The sequence below is a fragment of the Chinchilla lanigera genome, unplaced genomic scaffold, assembly GCF_000276665.1.
Source record: "Chinchilla lanigera isolate Chin_1 unplaced genomic scaffold, ChiLan1.0 scaffold00058, whole genome shotgun sequence".
Classification (NCBI taxonomy): Eukaryota; Metazoa; Chordata; class Mammalia; order Rodentia; family Chinchillidae; genus Chinchilla; species Chinchilla lanigera.
In genome coordinates this window covers 10236409-10260244 of record NW_004955459.1, presented here as the reverse complement: position 1 = coordinate 10260244, position 23836 = coordinate 10236409, and the positions used below count along the sequence as shown (strand labels likewise).

At 45.9% G+C, this 23836-nt stretch overlaps 1 protein-coding gene across 7 annotated transcripts in view; it reads right to left on the bottom strand.

The window, feature by feature from the left end:
* The window catches only part of Sctr (secretin receptor), a 78035-nt gene that overhangs the window by 10239 nt on the left and 43960 nt on the right, over window positions 1-23836 (bottom strand). For all 7 annotated transcript variants that reach the window (XM_005397671.2, XM_005397668.2, XM_013521062.1 and 4 more), the window contains 5 exons: window positions 18951-19054; window positions 14197-14294; window positions 13008-13140; window positions 11017-11170; window positions 1592-1652 (listed from right to left, as the gene is read on the bottom strand). In XM_005397671.2, the coding sequence (XP_005397728.1) occupies window positions 1592-1652; window positions 11017-11170; window positions 13008-13140; window positions 14197-14294; window positions 18951-19054 (550 nt within the window). The remainder of the gene's footprint in view (window positions 1-1591; window positions 1653-11016; window positions 11171-13007; window positions 13141-14196; window positions 14295-18950; window positions 19055-23836) is intronic.

The window sequence follows — 23836 nt, the reverse complement described above, 5'->3', positions numbered from 1 at the left end:
TATATCCCCAGCCCCAGGTGTTGTTAGTAGCAAAAAGCCAGACTGACCAGCAGACACGTCCCTGCAGCATCCTTTGATATTAAGGACCCACGTCTGTGGCTCTGAGCCTACACAGCTGTGTACCCAGCACTGTTAGAACATGTCCCTCTCCTAGGGGACCTGCGAGATGGGAATCTTGGGGCTTAAAGCTATGTCAGAATTTACCGGAGTACACGGTGACAATCTCAGATACTAAAAGAGGGTAGGCAGGTGACATCCATGTGTGAGAACTTGGGGGACTGGCATAACAAAGAAACAAACATCTAAGCCAGATGCAGTGGCATGCATCTGTAATCCCAGCACTCTGAAAGGCTCAGGCAAGATCCAAGCTTGAGTCCAGCTTGGTCAATTTAGCAACTTGGAGAGACCTGGGCTAAAAATAAGAAATTACAAAAGGGCTGGGGGTGTAGCTCAGTGTGGAGCCCTAGGTTCAATCTGTGGAACCACAAGAAAATGAAGGAAGGAAGGAGGGAGGCAGTGAGGGAGGGAAGGAGGGAAAGGAAGGGAGAGAGGGAGGAATCATGGACAGCAGGCAGACAGCAACTTACTCATTTAAAATATTATTTTGGAAGAATTATTTTGGGCCAAATTTGGATGAAAATACACAGGTAAACCTCACCCAACCCAGCCCACTTATTGACCTGGCCATGTCACTATGCCCTTGAGAAACAGACTCCAGCCCATTGTGCTGCCTCACTTTCTTGGCCCTCACTAAGCTCCCTTTGCCTGCCTCCTCCAAAGCTGGCTGGAGCTTCCTCTGCCTTCCTCACTCCTTTAGAGAACAGGACCAGCAGTCTAGTTTGTCCCCATCATGGTGATAATGGCATACACCCAGGAGCTGAGAGTGCTGCAGGGCTTCTAAACTATAGGAGTGGGGACCGTCCAGGAGAGATGGCCTGGAGGTTAGAAACAGCTGGGGTGAGCCTTTAGTGGGCTCCCTCCCCTGAGCAGCACCTGCCTGGGGTCCTGCAGTTCCAGGATGGCACTTGACATAAGCACAGAGCTGTCCCTACAGGCCGGAAACTCACAACTGAGGAGCACCTGGAAACTGGCCCACCTGGAAACTCACAAGTGAGGAGCAGTGGCAATTGTTCCAGGTGGGCCACTCATCTACAGCCCCTAATGTGAGAAATTGGCTTTTCCTAAATAGCTCCAAAGAAGTATCTATGCTATTTGAAGAAGTGAATGATGTAAAATATAGTTGTCCATTGGTATCCTCAGGAAGTGGGTTCCACAACCCTGCATAGGTACCAAATCTACAGATGCTCAAGTCCCTTATACAAAATGGTACAGCACAGAAACATAACCTTCTGCATACTTTAAATGACCGCTAGGTCACTTAGAATACCCCATACAGTGTAAAGGCTATGCTCATTGTATGGTTAGACTATTTTGGTATAGAGAATAACAAAAAGAAAAGACATCTATATCTGTTCAGTACAGACAAGTTATTTAAAAAATATTTTCAATTCTTGGCAATTAGTGGATGCAGAGCCCACAGATATGGAGGACTGATTGTGCATTTCTGTTACCTCTCTTTCCGACAGCTTACCCAACGTCTTCCAGAAAGTGCCTGGTGATAGCCCATAAAGTCACAAAAATGGCTGGAGAACCTGAGGATTAGAAACAAAAGGAGTGGGAGGAAGAAGAACTCATCTTCAACACATGCTTGAGGAGCAGAACAATTAGTTACATAGGTACTGAGCAGGTACCAAGGTTTGGTTTCCATGGAAACCCCTTTGGCATATTCTGTCCAAACGTAGCCACGTGCTTTAAGGAGACTAAGGATGCTGGGGGAGTGGAAGAAGGGCCAGATGGAGCCTAAAAGCCATTCTGGGTTAAAGGTCTCCTGGGAGCCTGGCCAGACTTTAGGGGATCCTTGTATAGGAGAGAAGGGCTGGACCCCAGGGTATGTATGTGGGACCCATGGAGGTAACTGTGGGATCACCTTCTTTGAACCAGGATACGGCTAGCAGAGTGTGTGGGTGGGGAAGTGGTGACTTAGGTCATGGACAAAGCATCGATTTTATGAAAATATTGCTTTGTAAAAATCTTGGTCATCTAACTGGTAATGAAAACCATCACTATCATACATATTCCAAAGTACATTTTGGTTTGGAGAAAAGAAATGTCCATGAATTTAAAAGATAAGATACAAAACTATATTTTCCAGATGCATCCATTTTTCTTATAAATGTCTCAAAAATTTGTCCTTTGTTTATAGCCGAGTAGTATTCTATTATGTACAGAGACCACATATTCTTTATGCACTCATCTGCTGATGGGCATACAGACTGTTTTCCAGGATTCTGCTATTAAGAATTGCAGCTATGAACATTTGTATGCATGTATTGCTATAGTATGATGGCTTAAATTCTTTGGGGAACATAGCTAGCAGTGGGATCACTGGGTCAGATGGAATTTCTAATTTTAGTTTTTTGAGAAATCGCCACACTGACTTCTATAATGGATCTGTTGCAGCTGGGAGGGGGTCCAGGGGCCCAAGGGGGAGGGCTGAGGGGGAGGGATGGGGAAATACGTAGGCAAAGCTATGCCAAACAAGGTTTTAACAACCTCAATGAATGTGGACACTGTCTGCATAAACTTAAGTACAATTAATGATATAAGAATGAAAAGGGGGGGGCTGGGGATTTAGCTCAGTGGCAAAAGCGCCTGCCTAGCAAGCGCAAGGTTGTGAGTTCGGTTCCCAGTACCACAGAAAAACCAAAAAAAGAAAAAAAAAAAGAAAAGGGGGATAGGAAAACTAAAGGAGGACGATGGGAGGAGGAAAGGGATTAAAAAGAGAAAGAAGCTGTATTATCCACATGTACAAACTTCCCAAGATGATTGTAAAATGCATGTACTGCAAACGTGTACTAATAAAATTTTTAAAAAGATACAAAAACATTTCTTGACTTCTGGTTAAACATGACCAATTAAACTTACATAGTTATTTCTATTTCCCTCTGAAATCCTGAAGTCCCTCCAAAATCATAGTAAAGAAAAAGAAATTGGAGCAGGAAATGTAGCTCAGTGGCAGAGTGCTTCCTAGCATAACTGAAGCCCTGAATTCCAGTCCCAGCACTGGAAGAATGGGGGAGAGGGAGGGAGAGGGGAAAGGGAAGGGAAGGAGAGGAAAGACAGGGAGAAGGAGGAAAAGGAGAAGAGGAAGAAGAAAGGGTAGAAGCCCATAAGCACAAAGAGTGGGAAGGAAGGCTGGACCGGACAAGAAATGTCAGCACATTTAAGAACATGCAAAGCTGGCAGAAGAGTGGCAACCAATATTGCAGGACACAGACAGCTGAAATGTAAGTGTCATGTGGGGCAATGCTCTGGGGAAAGTCCTGGGGGTGCTTTGTGGCCCAGGCATGGGGTACCCAGGAGGCAAGACACATAGTGGGGTTGGAGTCCAGGGTGGTTTGGAAATGTGGGTGAGAGATAGATGACCACCCCAGGGGGCCAACACTACCCTCAGGAGACCAAATAGCCAGATGTGCATGTCCAGTAGAGAGAAACTGAGTCAGAGAACCAGGACCTTGGCCCAGCAGAGCACAGGAATGGAGCTCAGTGATATATGAACAACACTGCCATCTCCACCTGCACTGTGCAGTGTGCAGCTGTCGGCCACCTGTAGCTACTGAGCATGTGCTGCAGTTAGTGTTAGAAGTGAGACGTAGCCAGTACCAATAAATGAATGTCAAATATATCTCCAAGAATTTTTGTATTGAGGACAGCTAAAATTATACTATTTTTATTATACTGGGTTAGAGAATATTATTTCTGGATTATTACTCCAATATTATTTTCTTGTCTTCTATGTTTACTACGGCTGCTAGAAACATCATCATCATCATCATCATCATTATTTGCAGTGCTGGGTTTGAACCCAGGCCTCACACATGTTAAGCAAATGCTGAGCTATACCCCGGGCCTAATTTTGTTTTATCTTTTCAAGAGTGAGAGTGTCATTATGTTTTCCAGGCTGACCTTAAACTCTTGGGTTCAAGAAATCCTTCTGCCTCAGGCTTCCAAGTATTGAGGATATAGGCACATGGCACTGTGCCTGGCCTTTGGAAGTTCTATATGTGACTCTCATTCTATTTGTTTCTTTTAAAAAAAAAATGTGCTTTATTTAACCCAATGTATGCAAAGTATTATTTCACTAGTAATAAGTATTATAAAATTATTAATGAGATATCACAGCTTTTTCCACACTGTCTTCAATATCTCATGTGTGTTTAATACTCACAGCACATCCTCACCGAATGGATGCTTTCTAGTGCTCAGTGGCCACATGTAGCCAGTGGCTATGGTACTGACCAAGACAAATCTGTTTTATGGAGAAGAATCATAAAGGCTGGTATATTGAGGATAAAAGAAACAATCACATTTATTCCTAATGGATATCCCTGTCCAAGTGGGCCCTTGGGTCAGTCTATTTTCAGACCTCCTACAGCTGGGTTTCTGTCCCAACTCCAGCCCTTACTCACAGCCCCAGGCAGGGAGTAAAGGGTCCTTTTGTGGAGGAACTGAATAGCCCCAGACAAAGAGCTTAGAGATAATAATGCTTGGTGGTCCCCAAGCCAGTGGCTATTTCCACTCCATTCCCTTGAGAGATAAGCCTCATCCCCCGAAAGGCTCCAGACTGCTATAAAGTGACTCATTCTTAAACATGAACAGACATGTTGCCTTCAAGGTCACTGATACCTGATTATATAAAAGACTAGGAACAAAACAATCAGGGAAAAGGAACACGGAGGAAACAGACCATAAACAGACTGAAACAGACCTTTGTCCCAAGGGACAAAGGGAACTTGAACAGAATAACTCTAGGCAATATCATCGGAGAAATGGAAACCATTGCATCTACAAGACCCCGCAGGATGATGCCGCAAGCAGGGGCATTCCAAGACTCAGAAAGCGTGTACAGAAATTCAATATCTAATGACCAAAATAAAAAGTTCAATAGATGGGTTGGAAGATAAAGACTAGGAATCTCCCAGAAAGCGAACAAGAAGACAGTGGAATGCAAAGTAAGAAATTAGAGGTCATTGCTTCCAGAACATGCACCATCTGACTAAAAGGAATTTCAGAAAAGAGAGAATAAAAATTGGAGGGAAATAAATGATCCAACAGATGACACAGGAACATTTTCAAAAAACAAAGACACAAATTTTCAGATAAAAGAGGCGCCATGTGTCAGCAAAATGAAAGACTGAAAAGAAAAAAAGATCTGCTACAGAGCACATTCTTGTAACATTACAAGTCACAGACTATGTGGTGTTTTATTTATTTTTTATGGTACTGAGGCCTCATGCATGCTAGGCAAGTGTTTTACCAGGGAGTTCCCCTAACCTCTGCCCTAGTACTTTCATTTTTGCCTTGTTTTGTTTTCCTTCTGGTTTTTGTGGCCCACGCTAGCCTCAAATTTTCAACCTTCCTGCATCAGCCTCCTGAATGCCAGGATTACAGGCATGCACCACCACAGCCAGCTCCTATTCTTGCATTTTGTATACAGAGAAGCGACTAAAATGCTCAGGAATGGCATGGCACATCCCATAATACCAGATGCCAAATCACAAAGCCTTCAAAATTCTGAAGCAGAATTTTGTTAGTCAGGTTAACCTGTTGGCCTATGCCCTGCAAAGTAACAAACTAGATGTGAAAGTAGAACAAAGATACTTTCAGATACGCAATACAAAAAATGTCCCTCCAGCTCCTCTTTGTTAGACAGACACTGTGGGATGTGCTTCAACACAAGGAGAGAGTAAATCAAAGAGAGGGTAATAAGGAAGAAAGGAAACAGGATTTGTAGAGGAAGGTGAAGGGAATGTCCCACTTGAGGTTCAAGTTGCTGAGCAAGTCTAGAGAACCAGCCCCAGTCAAGCAGAAGAGACAAAGCTTGAGAAAGAACAGTAGCAGATACCCTGCATTCAGCAGTGTCCCCCAAATCCAGGTCCGCCAAGAACTCTGGAAGACAACCTTATTTTGAAATAGGATCTTTGCAGATGTAATTAGTTAAAGTGAGGTTATACTGGATTAGCATAGGCTCCTATTCCTATATGACAAGCACACTTATCAGGCCATGATCACAGACACCTAGAGGAAGAAACCCACATAAAGAGAGACATGGCAGTGACATGGCTACAAAGCAAGGAATGCAACGGAGCAGCAGCAACCACCAGATGCCAGGAGGAAAGGAGCACATGCTCTCCATACTCCAGAAGGCACCAACCTACCAACCTCTTGGTTTCAGACTTCTGGCCTCAGAACTGTGCGAGAAGCACATTTCTGTCATTTTAAGCCATTGGATTAGTGGCAATTTATTATGGAAGTCCTAGGAAATTAACACAGCAGGAAACAAACTGGGAAAGAAATGTAAAAGTTGTCAGAATCAAAATGGGGTCACTTGTGTCAATCCTAACCAAAAAAAAAAAAAAAAGAAAGAAAAGAAATTAAAGCTGAGAGCTTATGAGGGATTCGTATACACAACTATCACGAAGGACTCTGCCAGAACCACAAGTTTACACAGAGGTTACATAATCTTATACAACACATGCTTCCACAAGGACATCTGTGTAGCGACTAACTGTTCAATCTCAGGCTAACATCACTTGTGTTATTAATAATAGTGGCCAAGATTATTGTGTCAAAATATCTGATGTAATCCTTCTCATCTTTGTCTTTGAAAACTTCCTCTTGCTCAACTTCTTTGAACATGCCCCGTTTACTATGGCACTTGCATTCCCAAATGTCATTATTCTTTGGAGAATATCTCTCTGGTTGATTTTTAAAATGGAGGTTGACAAACAAATAGGATCTGATAAATTTCCTATTGCAGTTGATGATTTGGAAAAAAGCATTGGAGGATTTTCCAGAGATTTGGGAGAATTAATGAAAGCAATATAAAAATAATAATAAATGACTCCAGAAAAACAAAACTAAATGAGTTGAAAGAAAAGTCATTGTACACCAGTTGCTTCAGTAGTACACAATACTTACACAGGTATAATAATGCACATGGTGAGTATGATTTAACCAAAAATTATGAGAACCTGTAATAGAAGAATGAGGCTAATAGAGCAAAAATTTCATTCCTTATCTTTCATCCCGAGGGGTTAACAAACAATACTTCAAAACAACAGATGCAGAAAGAGCATCATGTTGTTTAGAAACACAAGAGAAATATTAGGAGGAACAGCTGAAGGAGTGGAAGGGCAGGCTGGGGCTGTAGCTCAGTGGTATAGCACTTGCCTACCATGGGCAATGCCTGGTACCACATAGAAAGAGCAGGAGTTGAAGAACTCTGCCTCAGGACCAGGAAGTGGGAGCAGGAGGCCGCTTTTGTTCATTATAAACCTTCTAGTCTTAGTTAAATCTTTAACTCAAGTAGAGCTTGGTAAAAATAAATAATTAATTAATTGATTTAATTGAATTAAAAATTTAAAAAAAAGAAAAGCAAAAAAATAAAAAAGAAACCCCTGCCCCAATTTTGAGTGCTTTCAGCACAGGCCATGGATTTCAAGGGGCATCTGTTAACTGTCTCCCATTCTTAACAATAGCTGGTAGCTTTAAAAGTTGATGGTTGTTTAAGTCACTGGTCCTTAGATGTTTCCTGGACCAACAGAGTCAGCATTGCTGGGGAACTCGGGAGACAAGTGGTCTCGGTCCTGCCCTAAATGCACTGACTCAGACTCTGTCTGGGCAGGGGCTCCAGCAAGCTGGGCTGGACCGGTGCTCAGTGATGCTGATGCAGAACCAAACGAGCATATGTCCAAGTTCAGCTGCTGGGCTGATGCACAGGGCTCATCCTTCATGGAAGCCAGAGGTATCACTCTTACCTGGGCATAGATTGACACCTCAGTCACTACAAAAAAGCAAGAGCTTTGCATAAGCATTTAAAACCCAAGGTGGGCCCAGCCTGGGCAACTTAGCAATTTTATGTGACCCTGTCTCAAAATAAATAAAAGTCAGGCCGGAGATATAGCTCAATGCAAAGGCTATAGGTTCAATCTCCAGTATCACAAAAGAGTGAGGGTGGGGGAGGAGGGGAAAGGGAGAGGAGGGATGGGAGTGGAGGGGAGAGGAAGAGAGTGGAGCCAAAGAGAAAAAGGTTGTTTTCCTTGCACAGTTTTATATGGGGAATGTACCCATTTAAGCAATTCTAAAGAAAATTGAGGTAAGGCCATTGCTTTTACACAAGAAATGATTTTCACAGGTAGAGGGGCTTCAGGCCTTCCAGAGCCCCTTTATGAAGGTCTCTTCAGGGTTCCATGGGAAGACAGCCCCAAAGGGAAGGAATCGCCAGTGTTGTGTACACCACACAATCCCCAGAGCCCAACACAGGGCTTGGCATATATGAGATGCTCAATAGATGATCAAAGAAGAAAGGAATGTTTTCTACACCTCATGCAGAAACTCATAAAGACATATTATCACAATGTAATTTTGTCTCCCCACTGGATCACAAATCCTTCGTGTGATAGAATTACTGATTTTCTTTATAATCTCTAGTTTTTGTAACCTCTGAACAAAAAGAAGTATTCAACAAGTGTTGAGTGTTGAGGAAACCATGATCCTGATATAGACCAGGAAATTATCCATGTTGTTGTGATTTGTATCTAGATGTTCCCCCAAAATCTCAGGCAGTCATGGGGGGCGGGCTTTTCAGAGGTGGCTGAAACTAGAGTTTGTGACTGATTCATGGTCCAATGCTGGGATTAAGGATGTAAGTGCTTAGGGTGGGTGCTACCCACACTGAGGTGGGGTAGCCTGCACACAATATCAGGGACAGAAAGAGGTTTGTTCTCCCCTCCTCTACTTTTATTTTTGGTGTCTTCTGCTGCCATTATCTGTTGCCCTTCTCCCATGTGCTGTCTTGCCTTGCAGCAAATCAATTATGGACAATAACCTCTCCAAACTATGAGCTAAATAAACCTTTCCCTCTGTAAATCTGGGCATTGGGTATTTTGTCTCAACAATGACAGAAAAGTAACTGAGATACATGTTAATACAGCTAAGTCCTGGCAGATTTGAGCTTCAAAGCTCAATGAATCAAGCTCCAAATAGGGTACTTTTTGGCAGTGAGCTGCATAAGGCAAGTCCCTGGACCCCAGGCCTCTGGGACTGCTTTCTCTGAAGACATCTGCACAGCCCTAGCTCCTGCCAGCTGAGGGTCATGTGCTAACCAGGCTGCCAAGATTCAGAAGCAGGAGGGCTCAGTGTGCTCTTCCAGTTCAAGTGGCCTCCCTGCTGGTGTAACAGAAGGACTTGGCCCTTGCATGTAAGGATTTAGACAAGCAGAAAAGGCAGGAGAGGGCATTCCTGGCAGGGATGCTTCTTAATTAAAGGTAGTAGGAGAAAACCAAATGAAGCTAATGGCTGGGACACATGATTATCTCTATAAACCAGTAGCTCCCTCACAGAAACATGGCTCTTTGCCTAGAAGTAAGTGCATAACTTAAATGTATTTTATCAAATGAACAGTGGGTGGGTGGATAGGTGGGTGGATGGATGGATGGATGGATGGATGGATGGATGGATGGATGGAGAGATGGAGAGATGGATGAATAAATGGGTAGATGGATAGTTGGGTAGATGGATGGGTAGTTGGATAGATAGGTAGATGGATACATGGGAGGTTGGATGGGTGGATGGGTTCATGGGTGCATGGGTGAATAGGTCAGTGGGTAGATGAATGAGTAGGTAGATGAATGCGTATATGGGTAAATGGATGGATGGATGGATGGATGGACGGATGAATAAATGGGTAGATGGGTGGGTGGGTAGATGTATAGACAGGTAGATGGATGCATGGGAGGATGGATAGGTGGATGGGTTCATGGGTGAATAAGTCAGTAGGTAGATGAATGAGTAGGTAGATGAATGGGTAGATGGGTAAGTGGATGGATGGGTGGATGGACAAATGGATGGATATTTGTTAGTGGTAGGGTAAGAGTTAAAAGGTTTTGGACATTGACAGGCCTTGGTTTGAATACCAGGTCTGACCTTTACAGTGTGAGTCGAACATATTATGTCTCATCTCTCTGAGCTGAACTCTCCAAGAGGACACTGGAGGTTGCTGTGATGATTAAATAATCCATGTAAAGTGCTGGGCCCAGAAACTGACATATAGCATGTGCATAAGAAATGGGAAATTTTACCATATTCTTTGACCAGGAGGAAAAGGAGGAAGAGATGTCACCAGGACCTATAGGTGACTTCCTTGCTATCATAGTCCCTTTTTCCTAAAAACAGAATCCTGAATTTCCTTTGGAGAGCGATGTGGTTTGAGTACTTTACACCAATCAGGATATTCCGTTCTCTCAGGTTTCTGTGATGAGTTCGAGGATGTACATGAGATTTCAATGGTCCAAGCAGACTGAAGCTCAGAATATTTCCTCAGAAACTGGAACACTGTCTATCTTTCTCTTATTATAGCTAAGTAACAAAGAAGCATGTAGCCCAGAAGCTGCTGGCAATTACACTGGGAGCACTGGCCTGAGGATAAGGAAGATATTCCAAAAAGCAAAGGAGAGACAGAAGAAATCATTGTTAAATGCTGGATTCAGCCTGTCTGAAGCTGGTAACCCCTAGGCTTGTCATTTATATCAGCCAATTAATTTCCTTTATGTGTAAAGCCTGTCTGAGGCAGACTTCTGATACTAGCAGTTGAAAGTATCCTGATGCAGACAGAAAGCAAGAAAGAGAACATATGAATGAATTGGCTATGAACAGAAGGCAACAAGTATTGGGTAGAACCAAATTATAAAAGGCTTTGGGTGCCAGAAATTGTGACTTAATTTTAGCTATATTCCCATTTTACAGATAAATAATTGGAGAGTTAAACATCAAGCAACTTGCTGGAAATTAGACAAGATAGTTAGATGTGGAGCTGGAACTAGAGGCCAAATCCACCTTTCAGCTCAGTGCCCTGTCCTGCTTTCCGCACAGGTGTGATGCAGTGGAGAAACATACCCCATCCAAGGGCCACGAATCCCTGAAGGCACTTCCTTTCTGAGAAGAAGGAGAAGACGAGGAGCGTGTGAAGGTAGAGGCCTTCCACCAGCAACCAGGCATAATTCGCCATGATGCAGTACTGGAAGAAGATCATGACCAGCTTACAGCCCACCTGGACAGAGAGAGGCAGGTAAGGCCAGACTAGGTGGCAATGGGCTTCCCTCTGGTGACCAGCCCCAAAGGAAGCAGCAGGGTGCTACAGGAGGCAGGGGCCAGGCCACCAGGGAGCTTCAGGGTTCAGAGCTATCTTTTATGGCCTTCCTCTGTCAGGAGACCAGGCACACAGAATTCTCTAGAGGAGTCCACAGGTCCTTGGGTTCAGTCTAGATGGCCAATGAGGCATCACAGGAGAGGAACTAGTTTTAAATTCTGGAACCACCTGCCAGGCTTGGTGAGGAAGACATTCTTTCACTTGAAAAGCTGTATCTGATATTGCTCAACTCCCCGTTAGTCTGATAAGGAATCTGAAGTTCAGAGAGGAAAGGGATTTCTGAGGCAAGATGACAACAAGCTTTCTAAGCTCAGTGTCCCTTAAAACATGGTGAAGGGATGTGCCAGCTATTCTAGAAAGCAACGGTGACTGTGGTAAAAGGACCCCTGACTGGCACCTGACACCTAGATTAGAGACCTCCAAATACCCAAAGAAGGAAGCCACACTGGCTGACTCTTTCAATGGGCACACCCCTTGCAGCAATGCCTGAGCTATGCCCAGGGTACTATGGGGCAGAGTCTCCTACCCAAGTGCAGCTCCAGCTCCTGTACCATGTGAGTCTCCCTTCCTTGTGCTGAGCTGTCCCCTGGGGAGAGGACAGCACCTAGGATGGCCCTAGGGCTATGCATGGACTGCTGTGAGACTAAAACCCAAGCAAGAAGAGGGTCTAGTGGCACACTGACCGCCAGCTGTGGTCCCTCCTTCTGGCCTTCCTAGAGCCTCTGCATCTCAGCACAGCCACCCTTGGCTTGTGAGTCTGATGGTTAGTAAAACCCAAGAAGTTTCCCAACTGGGCATTGATGGACTTGTCCAATGTTGCTCAGCAATGGGAGGGGGCAGAATTGAAGTTTCCTGACTCCCAGCCTGGGTCTCTTGTTTGATCCCGGGGAGACATGGATTCTACACAAGAGACTGCTCAGTCTGAGTCAGCAAATGTGTGCTCTCTCTTCCCCCACGCACCTCCAATACAAATAGATGTGACTGGTGGGAAGTGGCAGGTAGACCCGCAGAACCTATCTCAAACCCCAGTCTCTCTCCCTTGCTTGTCTCTGCTATGAAGACTGTGACAATAAAAGAATCTCCCAGTTTTCAAAGTTCTAGTCAATGAAATATAGAGAGGAGCCTCTGGGGAGAAAAAAGAAAAGCCTCCTAAAAAGAAAACCATTTGACCTTTGACCTTCCTCCTTTCCTAGAACATGGATATGCAGTCAGAAGTTGCATAAGCTGTAATGCAACAATGTGGTATAAAGCATGATATCAAGGCCTCCCCTAAGGACAGCAGAGCAGAAATACAGGAAGAGACTGTCCTTCATAAATCACAGAGACGTTATGCACCTCTGGATTACCCATCTGTGGACTGCTTATGCGGGAAACATCCACCATTTGTTTAAACCACTGATCAGCAGTTTTTTGCTATTACAAGGAAGGCGATTCTTAAGTGACACAGAGTGGTTGCAACAAATCATGAGTGATCTGGGCACTTGAAAGGAGAAAGCTCTAGCACAACTGGGCCCTGACCCTCTTTAAAGTTAGGCTGGGGAGCCAGGCATGGTGGCGCATGCCTGTAATCCCAGCACTTGGGAGGCTGAGGCAGGAGGATCATTGTGAGTTCGAGGCCAGCCTGGCCCACATAAGTGAGTTTAAGTCTAGCCTGAACTGCAGAGTGAGACTCTGTCTCAAAATAGACCAAAAAAGAATTAAATAAATAAAGTTAGGCTCGGGGAGGCAGGCATGTTACCCTGTGGGCATCACAGTAGGTGACATCATCCGAGGAGAAGAGCACAGCGTCTTTGATGAAGTTGGACAGAGCACGCAGGATGAAGGACATGAACAGGTGCATGTGGATGTAGTTGCGGGTGCAGTGGAGCCTCCTGAAGGGAGAGAAAACAGGGCCATGGGGACTCAGCCACTCCTGCCCTGCCCCGTGCTGGGGAAATGAAGCCCTGGACATCAGCCCTTTATGGGTCACACCTGTTAGCAGAACTTGAAGGAGCAAACCCAGACCCAGATACTCAATCCTGGGTTTGGTCCAATACTGCAGTTTTCTTTTTTAAAGCTAGGTGTGTAGGGGCAATATGTATTCTATCCTGCCTTCATCTCCAGCCTCCAATATTATTTCCTCTGATGTAAAGACCCGAAGTCTGTTACTTATTCCCCTTATTCTGGCATCAGATACCAGATTTCTTATGGAGAACCCATTCCACTGAGTGGGGCTGATTGGGTACTCTTCACTTTATGACAGACCTGACCAATCAGAAATCTTTCTCCATCCCTGGCCACAATGATTGGCTCAGACTGGGGCACATGACCTACACTAAGAACTCACTGGGACTTTCACTAGAACCAAAGGGGAAGAGGCTGTCTGGCCCTGGTTTTGCTGAGCTGGTAGAATTTTCCCTGCAGCTGCTGCTGGTTGTCCCTTCCACCTCTGCAGAGAGCCTGCCCAGGATGAGACCAACACAGAGCCCAGAAAGGATGCCAGACAGACCCAGTTCTGCTGCGGTCCTGAGCACCTGCGCCCAGCCATGACTAAAGCAGATGCCCCTGAACTCATCAATGATGCTTTTCTTAACCTTTGTTTTTCTTAAGCTGCTTTGAGGTGGATTTCTGTCTTTGGCAACTGAGAGTCCAACTAGAGACCTGCAAAGTGGAGGTAATAACAGCTGTCTTGTCGCATCCTGAGAAAATTAGAAGTAATAGATGTAAAGCAGATGGCCTCATTAAAGTCTCGGTAATGTTTACTGAATGTTGAATGAGTAGATTTAATGTGGCCCCCAGAAATTGAACTTTTCCTGGGAAAGCTGTAGATGGAGAGATGACAAGGCAACCCACCCAGACAGGCCTCCTTCTATCCTGAGTCATTAAGCAGAGACCAAAAGTCTTCCTGGGGAAGGGGACGGAGATGGGAGAGGGCAGCCTGTTCTTACCGGAAAGCGCACAGGATACTGAGGGCGACCAGGAGCATGACGAGGGAGGAGCTGTAGCCCACGGTGTACATGACTTTCAGCTTCAGCAGGAACGCATGCTGAGGAGAGACGCACATCAGCCCTGCCCGCCCACCTGCCCTGCCGTCTGTGCCTCAGCGCACCTGCTTCAGCCAGTTTAAGACCCCAGTACTGCCTGCTATGCTGTTCACACCCCAAGAAGCCACGCACAGATGTGTAACATTCAAACCCTTCGCTTTGGACCTGCTCTTGGCGTCATCTGATGCCCACTCAAGCTTCCATACTGTGTGGGCCCTCTTACCAACAGGCTGTATCCAAGGCTTTGCTTGAATACCCCTAGGAACAAGGAGCTTACCGTCTATTGAGAAAGTCATTTTGGCGCAAAATATCAGTCATTTTAATGTGAAGCTAAAATTGACTACTTTTTATATTGCACCTAGTGGTCCTTGTTCTGCTATCTGGAGCCACTGAAAGTAAACTTAAGTTTGTCTTATACCTGAGATCCGTCTTAAATAGAAAAGTTATGCAGATTATACAGAGGCTTGTTGTTTTTAAGTAAAGCTTTTCGTGCATGAGTCCCTCACTTATCTTCTCAGCACTCATGCTCTCTCTTTAAGCTCTTCCCACACCTTTTGCCATTTATCTCAATTAATATGCTCCAGTTTGTCAATGTCCTTAACTAAGATTCCCAGCAACCCACCGTTGAAAAGCTCCAGATAAATTCTCTGACCAGAAAGAAGTATATCAGAACCATCACCTAAAGGAAAGGGAACTAAAAAACAATGATAGTTTTTTAACTAACCAAATGAACAAACAATTCCAAGTAATAATATTCTATCCAGCAGAGGACATAATGGGAGAGAAGAATTGGTTCAGTCTGAAAAGTAATATGGAAATATGTATCAAGAACTTTTGAAATAACCATTTCTTCATTTGTTTGTTTGTTTGTTATTCACTACTATTGAACCCAGACCTTCACACTGAGCTATATCCCCAACCCATTTTTATTTTTTATTTTGAGACAAAGTCTTGTTAAGTTGCTAAAGTTACTTGGGCTGGGGTTGAACTTGTGATCCTCCTGCTTCAGCTTCCCAGAATGTTGGGATTATGAGTGTGCACCACCATGCCCAGCCCAAGTATCCATTTCTTTTGTCCTCCCTTTAGCTCCATGAGTTAACTTTAAGAAACAGTTATTCCTCTTTATTTGTAGGGTATACATTCATAGATTCAACTAACTGTGACAGAAAATATTTTTTAAAATTGCTTCTGTACTAAGCGTTTACAGACTTTTTCTTGTCACTCTTCCCTAAGGAACACAGCAAATAATTGCTTACATAGCATTTACATTATATTAGGTATTACAAGTCATTTTGAGATGATTTGAAGTACAAAGGAAGATGTGCATAGGTCCCATGTAATTTTATGTAAGGGACTTGAACATCCTCTGATTTAGGAATCTGTAGGGTGCTGGAGCCCATCCTTTGAAGATATGGAGGGAAGACCATAGTCAGAATATAGAAGCAGATTTATGTAGTACAATACTATTTGTGATTTAAAAACCCCAAATGTCCATTAGCAGAGTAGTTAACTGAATTTTTTTAAACTCAAATGACTTTAATATTATATCGCTGCTCAAATGTTGTTTTCCAAGAGCTTTAAAAGAAGTCAGAACATGCTGATGTAGTGTTATGTGAAAAGGCAGAATACAAATTTTGCATGTGTGGTGTGATACCCGCTATATGTAAAAGCATCGGGTTGCATGATATGAAACTGCTCTTCTTCTGTCAATCAGAATGATTAGATAGCAGCCATTCCATGGGATTCAGTCCCATAGATATGTATAGAAATGATACTGTAAGAAGATACATTAGATGTTAGTGGGTGGTTAACTCTGGATTATAGGTTTGTGAATAGAACTGTTTTTGTCTTTCATATTTTTTCTGTACTTCTAATTTGTCTGCAATGGGTGTTATTTTATAACCAAAAGAAAAACATAATTTTTTTTAAAGGCACAAGAATAGTAGAAGGGAAACCTGGCTGACAGCTGCTCATATGAGGTTAGAACGGCCCAAGTTCCACCATGTCAGAGCACTGCAAAGAAGGAACACAGGCTTTAGAGCCAGGAGACAAACTTTCCAGTACAGGACTACTACTCATCAGCTGTGTGTCCCTGGATAAATTACTTCACTCCTCTGGACCTCAGATTCCTCTTTGCAGAATAGGGATAATAATAACTACCTTGCAGCTTGTTCAAAGAATTAACAAGACAGCAGAGAGTGTATCTATGTTACCCTGCTCCAATCTCTGTACTGCCTGCTTGATAGCTCATTTCTACCCCACTTCCTATAGTCTTGCTTATCTTTGAGGACAGGATGCCTCTAGGCTGGAGGTGCCTCTTCACTCGGGCTAAGCAAACTGGCTGGATCTAAGATGGCTGCCAGGGTGACTGGCCATCAACCTCTAAGTTCATTATAACGCCACTTGTACTGAAGGACAACCCCCCAAACCATGACAGCAGACAGTTTCTCTGATGGCCATCAGACAAAACCATAAAAGGAGAAAATAGTGGCTTCCAGATTCCCAGAGAACCTTCACCCATCCCCAGAAAGGATATCACTATTCTTCTCCTTTGTTATCCTGTTCTTCCCGCTCATCTTTTTCACCTTATATCTATAACTTCCCCAATTCATCTGGTTGAAAGGTTGATTTTTGAGTTTATCTCTCACTTCTCCTATTCTTAGCCAAGAATAAAAGTTTCCATCACTGCTTAGTTGGTGCTTGGCCTTCTAATTGGCTCCACAATTCTGAGAGGCCATAACCAAAAGTTTTTTGAAAGGGAGAAAAAAAAGAGACTGATAGTATCTAGACAATGCTTGGCATTTAGAAGACTCGGTGTGGTATTTTTCTCCACCACCACCCCACCATCTGCCCTTCAAAATGAGTCAGCACAATGAGATGGTATGAAGTCTGAGGTATGAGGTAGACACTAAAAGAACTAGGCCTAGTCTCGGTTACACTGATGGAGTGCTGTGAGCAGCTGGCCAGGCTGGAATGTTGGGAATGTGGTATCCAGGTCTGGACACATTCTAAGAGGCACATTAATAAACTGGAGCATTTTAGGAGGAAAGCAACTGTGTCATCTGCAGAGTACAGGAGAAAATCCAGGTGCATTACATCACAGGGAAAAACAATTTCGGGGAGCAAAATAGTAGAATGATTGCCGTGTAAGAGAAAGGCAAGATTTGAAGTGTGAGTTCCAGTGGGAGAAAGTAAGCAGTTTTTGACTTAGTGTCACCAAAACTAATTTTTTTCTTTTTTGTACTACTGGAATCTAGGGCCTCACATAAGCTAGGCAACTGCTGTACCACTGAGCTACATCCCCAGCCCATAACTAAAAGTTTTTTAGAAAGCAAGAGGTAATGACAGGGTGACAGCTACACGACACTGAGCTTCCCCTGATGCCACCACTCTCCCAGAAGCCAGGAGTCCCCTCTTAGGGATGAAGGAAAGAGGCTGGAAAGGCATTGAGTTGCTTTAGATGAATGATTCCTATTATTCTGCACATCAAAGACCTGTGAAATGTCAAAACACTAGGGACCAACAAGTCATCCTATAATCTTGCTTGTCATCCTGGATGAGCCTGCAGGCAATGGAGGAAGCTCAGGGTTACATGTGCGGAATGTTAAACTGAATATCCTGTACTGTGTTGTGGCTGTGGTCACTGCTCGCTGGGTGATCCAGGAAGAGCCCTGCTCCCTGGACTCCTCATGTAACTCTTAGATACTCCGCTCTTAACATCTCCAGATGTGCACCACCCCTGAGGACTCGGGGTCCAGAAGCCCCCTTCAACAGTCCCGGAGTTAAGTCCACAACTCTGCATTTCTCTTGTTAAATTTCAGCCCCGTGGTTAGGAATTTGGCGGTTGCAACCTCTCCACAGACAGTGTAGTTAAGGCCCCAGGCTCCATTCTTTCCAGCTCACTAATTTAGGCCATCTGTTCTCACTGTGTGGTTTTTGACAGATATAAATCATAAAACTTAAAGCTCTTTGGAATATTCAGTAATTCTTCAGGGTGTAAAGAAATCACATGGCCAGAGTTTGAAAACCACTGGCCCAGCCCAATCGTGTACCCCATTCTGCCAATGATTGGTTCATGAGTGGGTGGGCCTCAATCACTTTGGACCAATGGCTACCTTGGGAAGGGACAAACAACTCAGAGTGAGCCAGGCCCATCCCGGAGGGTGGCCCTGAACAGGAGCTCTGAAGTTCAGTCCACAGCTCACAACGAGCACAGACTATGCATCTCAGCACTTCTCTGCATTAAGTCATTCAGTTCCCTTGACCAGCTTGTGCAGTCAGAATTACTATCAATCCCATTTCCTCGATGAAGAAACTGAGGCACAGCACAAATAAGTCCTCCCCAGCCCCACCAAGGTCAAGGTCAGGATTCACACTCACCACCTGGCTCTGGGCAGTTAGCTACACATGGTTTCTTTTTCAGTTAATGAGCAAAGCACTTCAGTCCATGGCAAAGCTCACAGCGCCCAGGGTCCTCCTGACCTTCACCCCCAGAGATGAAGCAGGATATTAGACCTGGGTGAGCAGGGCAGGTAGGGGCTGAAGGCAGCCCCGGGCCCTGACTCTTGTCGGTGCTGGCTTCCCCTGTCCACGCTCAGGCCCCGTCACCCCACAGGCCCCTTGCCAGCATTGGGGGTGGTGGGGTTTGACAGGCTTACCCGCTTCTCATTAGAAGAGTCGTTCACATTAACCCCACAGGCCAGGTCAGGCCTGGGGAAAGTTTCTGACCAGCCGTCCTGCGTGCAGTTTCGGAACAAGGAACCTGTGGATGCCAAGCATTCTGCGGGTGAGCTCTGGGAACCACGCACTGCTTTTTTTTTTTTTTTCTTTTTGGTCTTTTTGAGACAGGGTCTTGCTATGCAGTTCAGGCTGGCCTTGAGCTCACTTTGTAGCCCAGACTGGTCTTGAACTCCGAACAATCCTCCTGCCTCAGCCTCCCAAGTGCTGGGATTACAGGCATGCACTGCCACACCCAGCCAGGCACTGTATTTTTATAATAGAATCTACAGTAACAAGTAAGTACTATTGTCATTGTATAGCTGGGGAAACTGAGGCAGGCAAGTTAAAATAACCTGCCCAAGTAAGTGAGGAAAGGAGATCGGAATCCTGAAGCTCCAAGGCCCATACTCCCACCACACACTGAATACCAATCCCCTTTGCCAGAACCTGTGTCCCAGGGCCACATGACAGGAGGTCCCCAGAACACCTGGGGTCATTGGCAAAGACCTGGCCACTCCTACAATAAACTCTTCTCAGGCTCTTACTCTTAAAAATCCTGCTCAGGGAAGGAAGTCCTGTTTTATTTCTAACGCTATACCATCTCACCTGGAAACTTGGAAACCACAGAAGTGCTACTGACGTAGACGCTTCCAGGCAGCCACCCCTCACAGGAAGGGTGATGTTACTAGCCACAATACCCAGGCTCCCTATTGAGACAACTGCAGTTCTGGGTGCGCTACACGCCTGGCACAAAGCTACAGGTTACCCCCTCTCTCTAGATGCTCTGTGGTTTCTGGCCTCCTGTGGGACCCAGAGTCCTTGGGTATCCACACTGGCTGGCTGGCTAGACAAGAAGGCAAATGAATGAGGGCCTGCAGTGAGCTCTTCTGAGAGAGAGGAGAGGAGTTTCCCACTGCAGTTGTGTGTACATGCGTGTGTGTGTGTGTGTGTGTGTGTGTGTGTGTATGGTTCAGGGGATCAAATCCAGGGCTTCATGCATGCTAAGCACACACACTACCAGTGAGCTACACCCCTTACCCTCTCTGGAGCTTTCAAAGCCAGAGCCCAAAGACTGGGATGGGAGCTGTTGGCCAGGAAGGAAGGGCTGGTGTCTCCGGGAAGAGTTGCCCTCCTCGCACTGAGTGACCCAGTTGCCATCTGTGCCCTATGCTGCCAAGGAGGGCCAAGGTCTGGCTCCTGGCTGGCTGGTGAGGGCATCACAGAGTGAGGGCACAGACCACCAAATCCTGTGTGTGGAGCCCAGCCCAGGGTCACCTTAACAACCCCATTGCGCCTGGCATGCTCCTCTGCCCTGGGCCCCAGGGCCAGGTCACTACTCACAAGGATCAGGGTCAAAAGGGTTCCATGGAGCTGGAGAACACAGCTGGCTTTTCCAGAGCCAGCCACTCTGCTCAGCACTTTCTGCATGGACTCTGATCTAATCCTGCCTATTTTGCTGACTAGAAAACCAAGGCCCACATCTGGGCCTCAGTGCCCAACCAGCATCTATCCCATCACTCTCTAGCCTCCTCCTTGCAGTCCCAAGGGTGGCTTCTAGCCCCTGGACACCATTTCCTTTGGGCTCTGGACATGCCAAGTCCATGAAGTTTCAGGAGGCCAAGAGCACAGGTCTAGAAACAGCCAGACCTGAGTTCAAAACCCAGTGCTGCCTTTTGGTGGCTGTGTGCTCTTACACACATCACTTCTCTGAGCCACATGGGCAGGAGCATCCACAGTGCAAGGGTGAGCAGGACCCACCCCAGCACCTGGTTCCATTTTTTTGGCCTTTCCAAAGGAGATAGCAATGGATATGAATCTTGGATTTAAGGGATGGAAGGTTTGGGAAATGGAATCAAGGGAACTAGGCTGTCATATTTGGGTTTACTGAATGGAAACATAAACTCCCCTGATCTCACTGCTAAAGGTTACCCAGCAGAAGCTACCTAGAGGCAGTTGTCTGCTTTCAGCCATCAGTAGCCTGTCTGTCTGTCTGGGGGCCTCTCTTCAGGGACCCAGCAGGATTCCAAGGGATCTGCATGTGACCCAAACCGGGTGTCCAGAGCTGCTGACAAGGCAGCGACCCCTCACCCAGTCCAGACGGAGCCCCCTGCAGGACTGCAAAAGAGATAGGGTTGAGCACTCTCTGGGGTCCCTGCAATGCCACCCACTTCCCTGTGTATAATTCCTAATAAGTAAGGGATCCTTAACCAGACCTAGGCAAGTACATACCCCCAGGGAACCCCTAAAAGCAGTCAGTATGTTTGTGTACACACACATGTGCAGTTTGGGGAAGAGCCAGCCCAAAGCTTTTATGGGATTCTCAAGTCTCCAGGACCGAAATGAGGTTAGAAATCACTACTGCTGAAAGGATCCAATTATGAATTAAGTCTAGAATTTATTTTTCTTTGTTCCAAAGGAAGTGTCCAGAACACCACCTTGTTTTCACTGGGCACTCCTCTCTGGGGCTGGAATCCAGCCTGGGGCCACAACTGGTTGGGGAGCTCTCCTTCCTGATGGGAGATAAGGGGAGGGTTCTTATGAGACCCAGAGGCAGGGCTAAGGGAGGGAAGGTTCTTGAAGGTCTAAGGGGGCAAGGCTGGGCAGGTCCTCACCTACACTCTTGGGTCGGCCAGTGCTCAGAGGCCAGGGGTGAACAGGATAAGAACATCCCTCCCACCACCCAGGAGCTGGGCCCAGCAGCGCTAGGTAGGCAAGGTCTCAGTGTGACCTGCAGCCCCACAGTGACACCGTGTGGTGGATAGATGAAACAGCAGCAGAGGCAGGCACAGGGACCCGTGGGTCATGTGCAATTCAAAGGTGAAGAGAGGGACCCTGAAGAGGAGACAGTGGGCTTCTGGTTAATAAGGTCAGTAGGAGTTTAATCAGTTCATTAGTGAGGTCTGTGACGGGCTGGCACTTGGTCACCTGTGTGGCGATGGCACAGGCTTTGCTTGGCCCCTCTACAGAAGGTAGGAGGGATGAGGGAGGCAAGACCAAGGCACTGTGCCTCTGGGGAGGCCTTAAAGAGGAGCTGGAAAGGAAGAGCTTCAAGTCCTTTCCAGCAAGAGAGAAGCCCTGGGCAGGAGTCAGAGATAAGGTCTGGTCCTGGCCTTACACATGTCCAGCCTGCTGCTCCAAGTCAGCCATGCCCTCATTCACATCCTGTGCCCTTTGCTCCACAGAGCCAGAGAGACAAGGAGGGGTCGTGCCAGAGATAAAAACAGCTGGTAAGTTTGCAGGTGTATGTGTGACGGGGGAGAGGAGGGGTTGAGGGGAAGGAAAGCATGGGAAAAGGAACAAATTTAGCCTATTTCCAAGCATAGCCTTACAGGGTAGGTATTATCCCCCCCCACACACACACACACACTGCTTCATACATAAACAATTGAGGTTGAGTAACAATGAGCCACTTGGGCCATGAGGTGAGTCGTATGCTGCTAAACTGCATTTCCACATGTCCCCTGCAGGTAGGTGTCATCGCTGTATGACAGTTCTGGCTGAACGAATGTGGGCAGAGGGGTATTCCTGTCAGGGCTGGCCTTCAGCCTCCCTGTATGACCCTCTGGTCCTTCTGCCAGCCAGCCTGGACCTGCATGTGAAAGCCACAGTGAAAAGATGCAGGAACTCAGTGTCACCACGTGGACGTGGGGATGGTGCCTGCTAATCAGAGATATTGTTTTGGGTTTTATGTGGGCTGACATCATATGGAGGCCTTGAGATCTGAGGGGTTTGTCTGTCCCAGCAGATAATGTTACCAAATCAGTAAATGGAAGAGTGGGGTTCAATGGTTTCTACCTGGTCCCCCACATTCTCGCATTGCAGGGTGTTGAGTGAGGCTGAGGAACAGTGAGTTACAGCAGCATGTTTCTCAGGTCTGTGTGTGTGTGTGTGTGTGTGTATGTGTGTGTGTGTGTGCGTGCATATGTGTGTGCAACTGTGTTCATGTGCACAAGTGCATGCATATGCAGATGTGCACATGAGGCTGTGTGTACTAGAAAATTACAGTAAGAAGAATCTACACTCCACTCCCAGAGCCCACAAGCTCTGTCTCTGCTATAGTCTGGATGTGGAGTGCACCCCATGGTCCCATGTTTAACACCTTGGTCCTGTGCTTGACACTCTGGGGAACGGTGGAACCTCTGAGAGGTGGGCCCTAGTGGGGGGAAGTTGGGTCACTGGACACATGCCTTTGACGGGGATAATTAGAACATCAGTCTCTTCCCCTCTCTCTTTGCTGGTTGCCATGAGGTGACCATCTCTGCTCCCCCCATGATGTTCTGCCTCATCATTGGCCCAAAAGCAACAAGCCAACCAGCCATGGACTGAAACCTCCAGAATGGTAAGCTAAAATTAACCTTTGATCCTCAAGTTGATTTTCATGGGTATTTGTGATGGTGACAGCAAGTGGACTAACAGTCTCCATGGCCATCCTTTCTTTGCCTGGCTTTGGAAGGCTGATGGCTTTTGTTCTTTGGTTTGTTCCTGTGAAAGGCCTCTTTGTGTGTAAGTTTCCCACCCTTCATGGGTGAGGGTACACAACAGGGCCAGGCCAGGCAAGAGATCACAACCGATTCCCACCAGGGAAAGGAGCAAAAGGCCATCAACCTATCTTGCCTCCTCTCAGGGCCACCCTGACCAGCAGAGCCTAGACCTACATGGACCGTGCCCTCAGGGACAGAGCACTGGTTTCAAAATTGGCACTTGAGTTTGAGTCTTAGTGTTTCCACTTGTTGTTGAGAACATTAAGGCAAATTGCCAAATCTCTTAGTCCTTATTTTTATTATTACTCTTTACCAGGTCAAGTGATTTACTGGGGCTGAGAAAA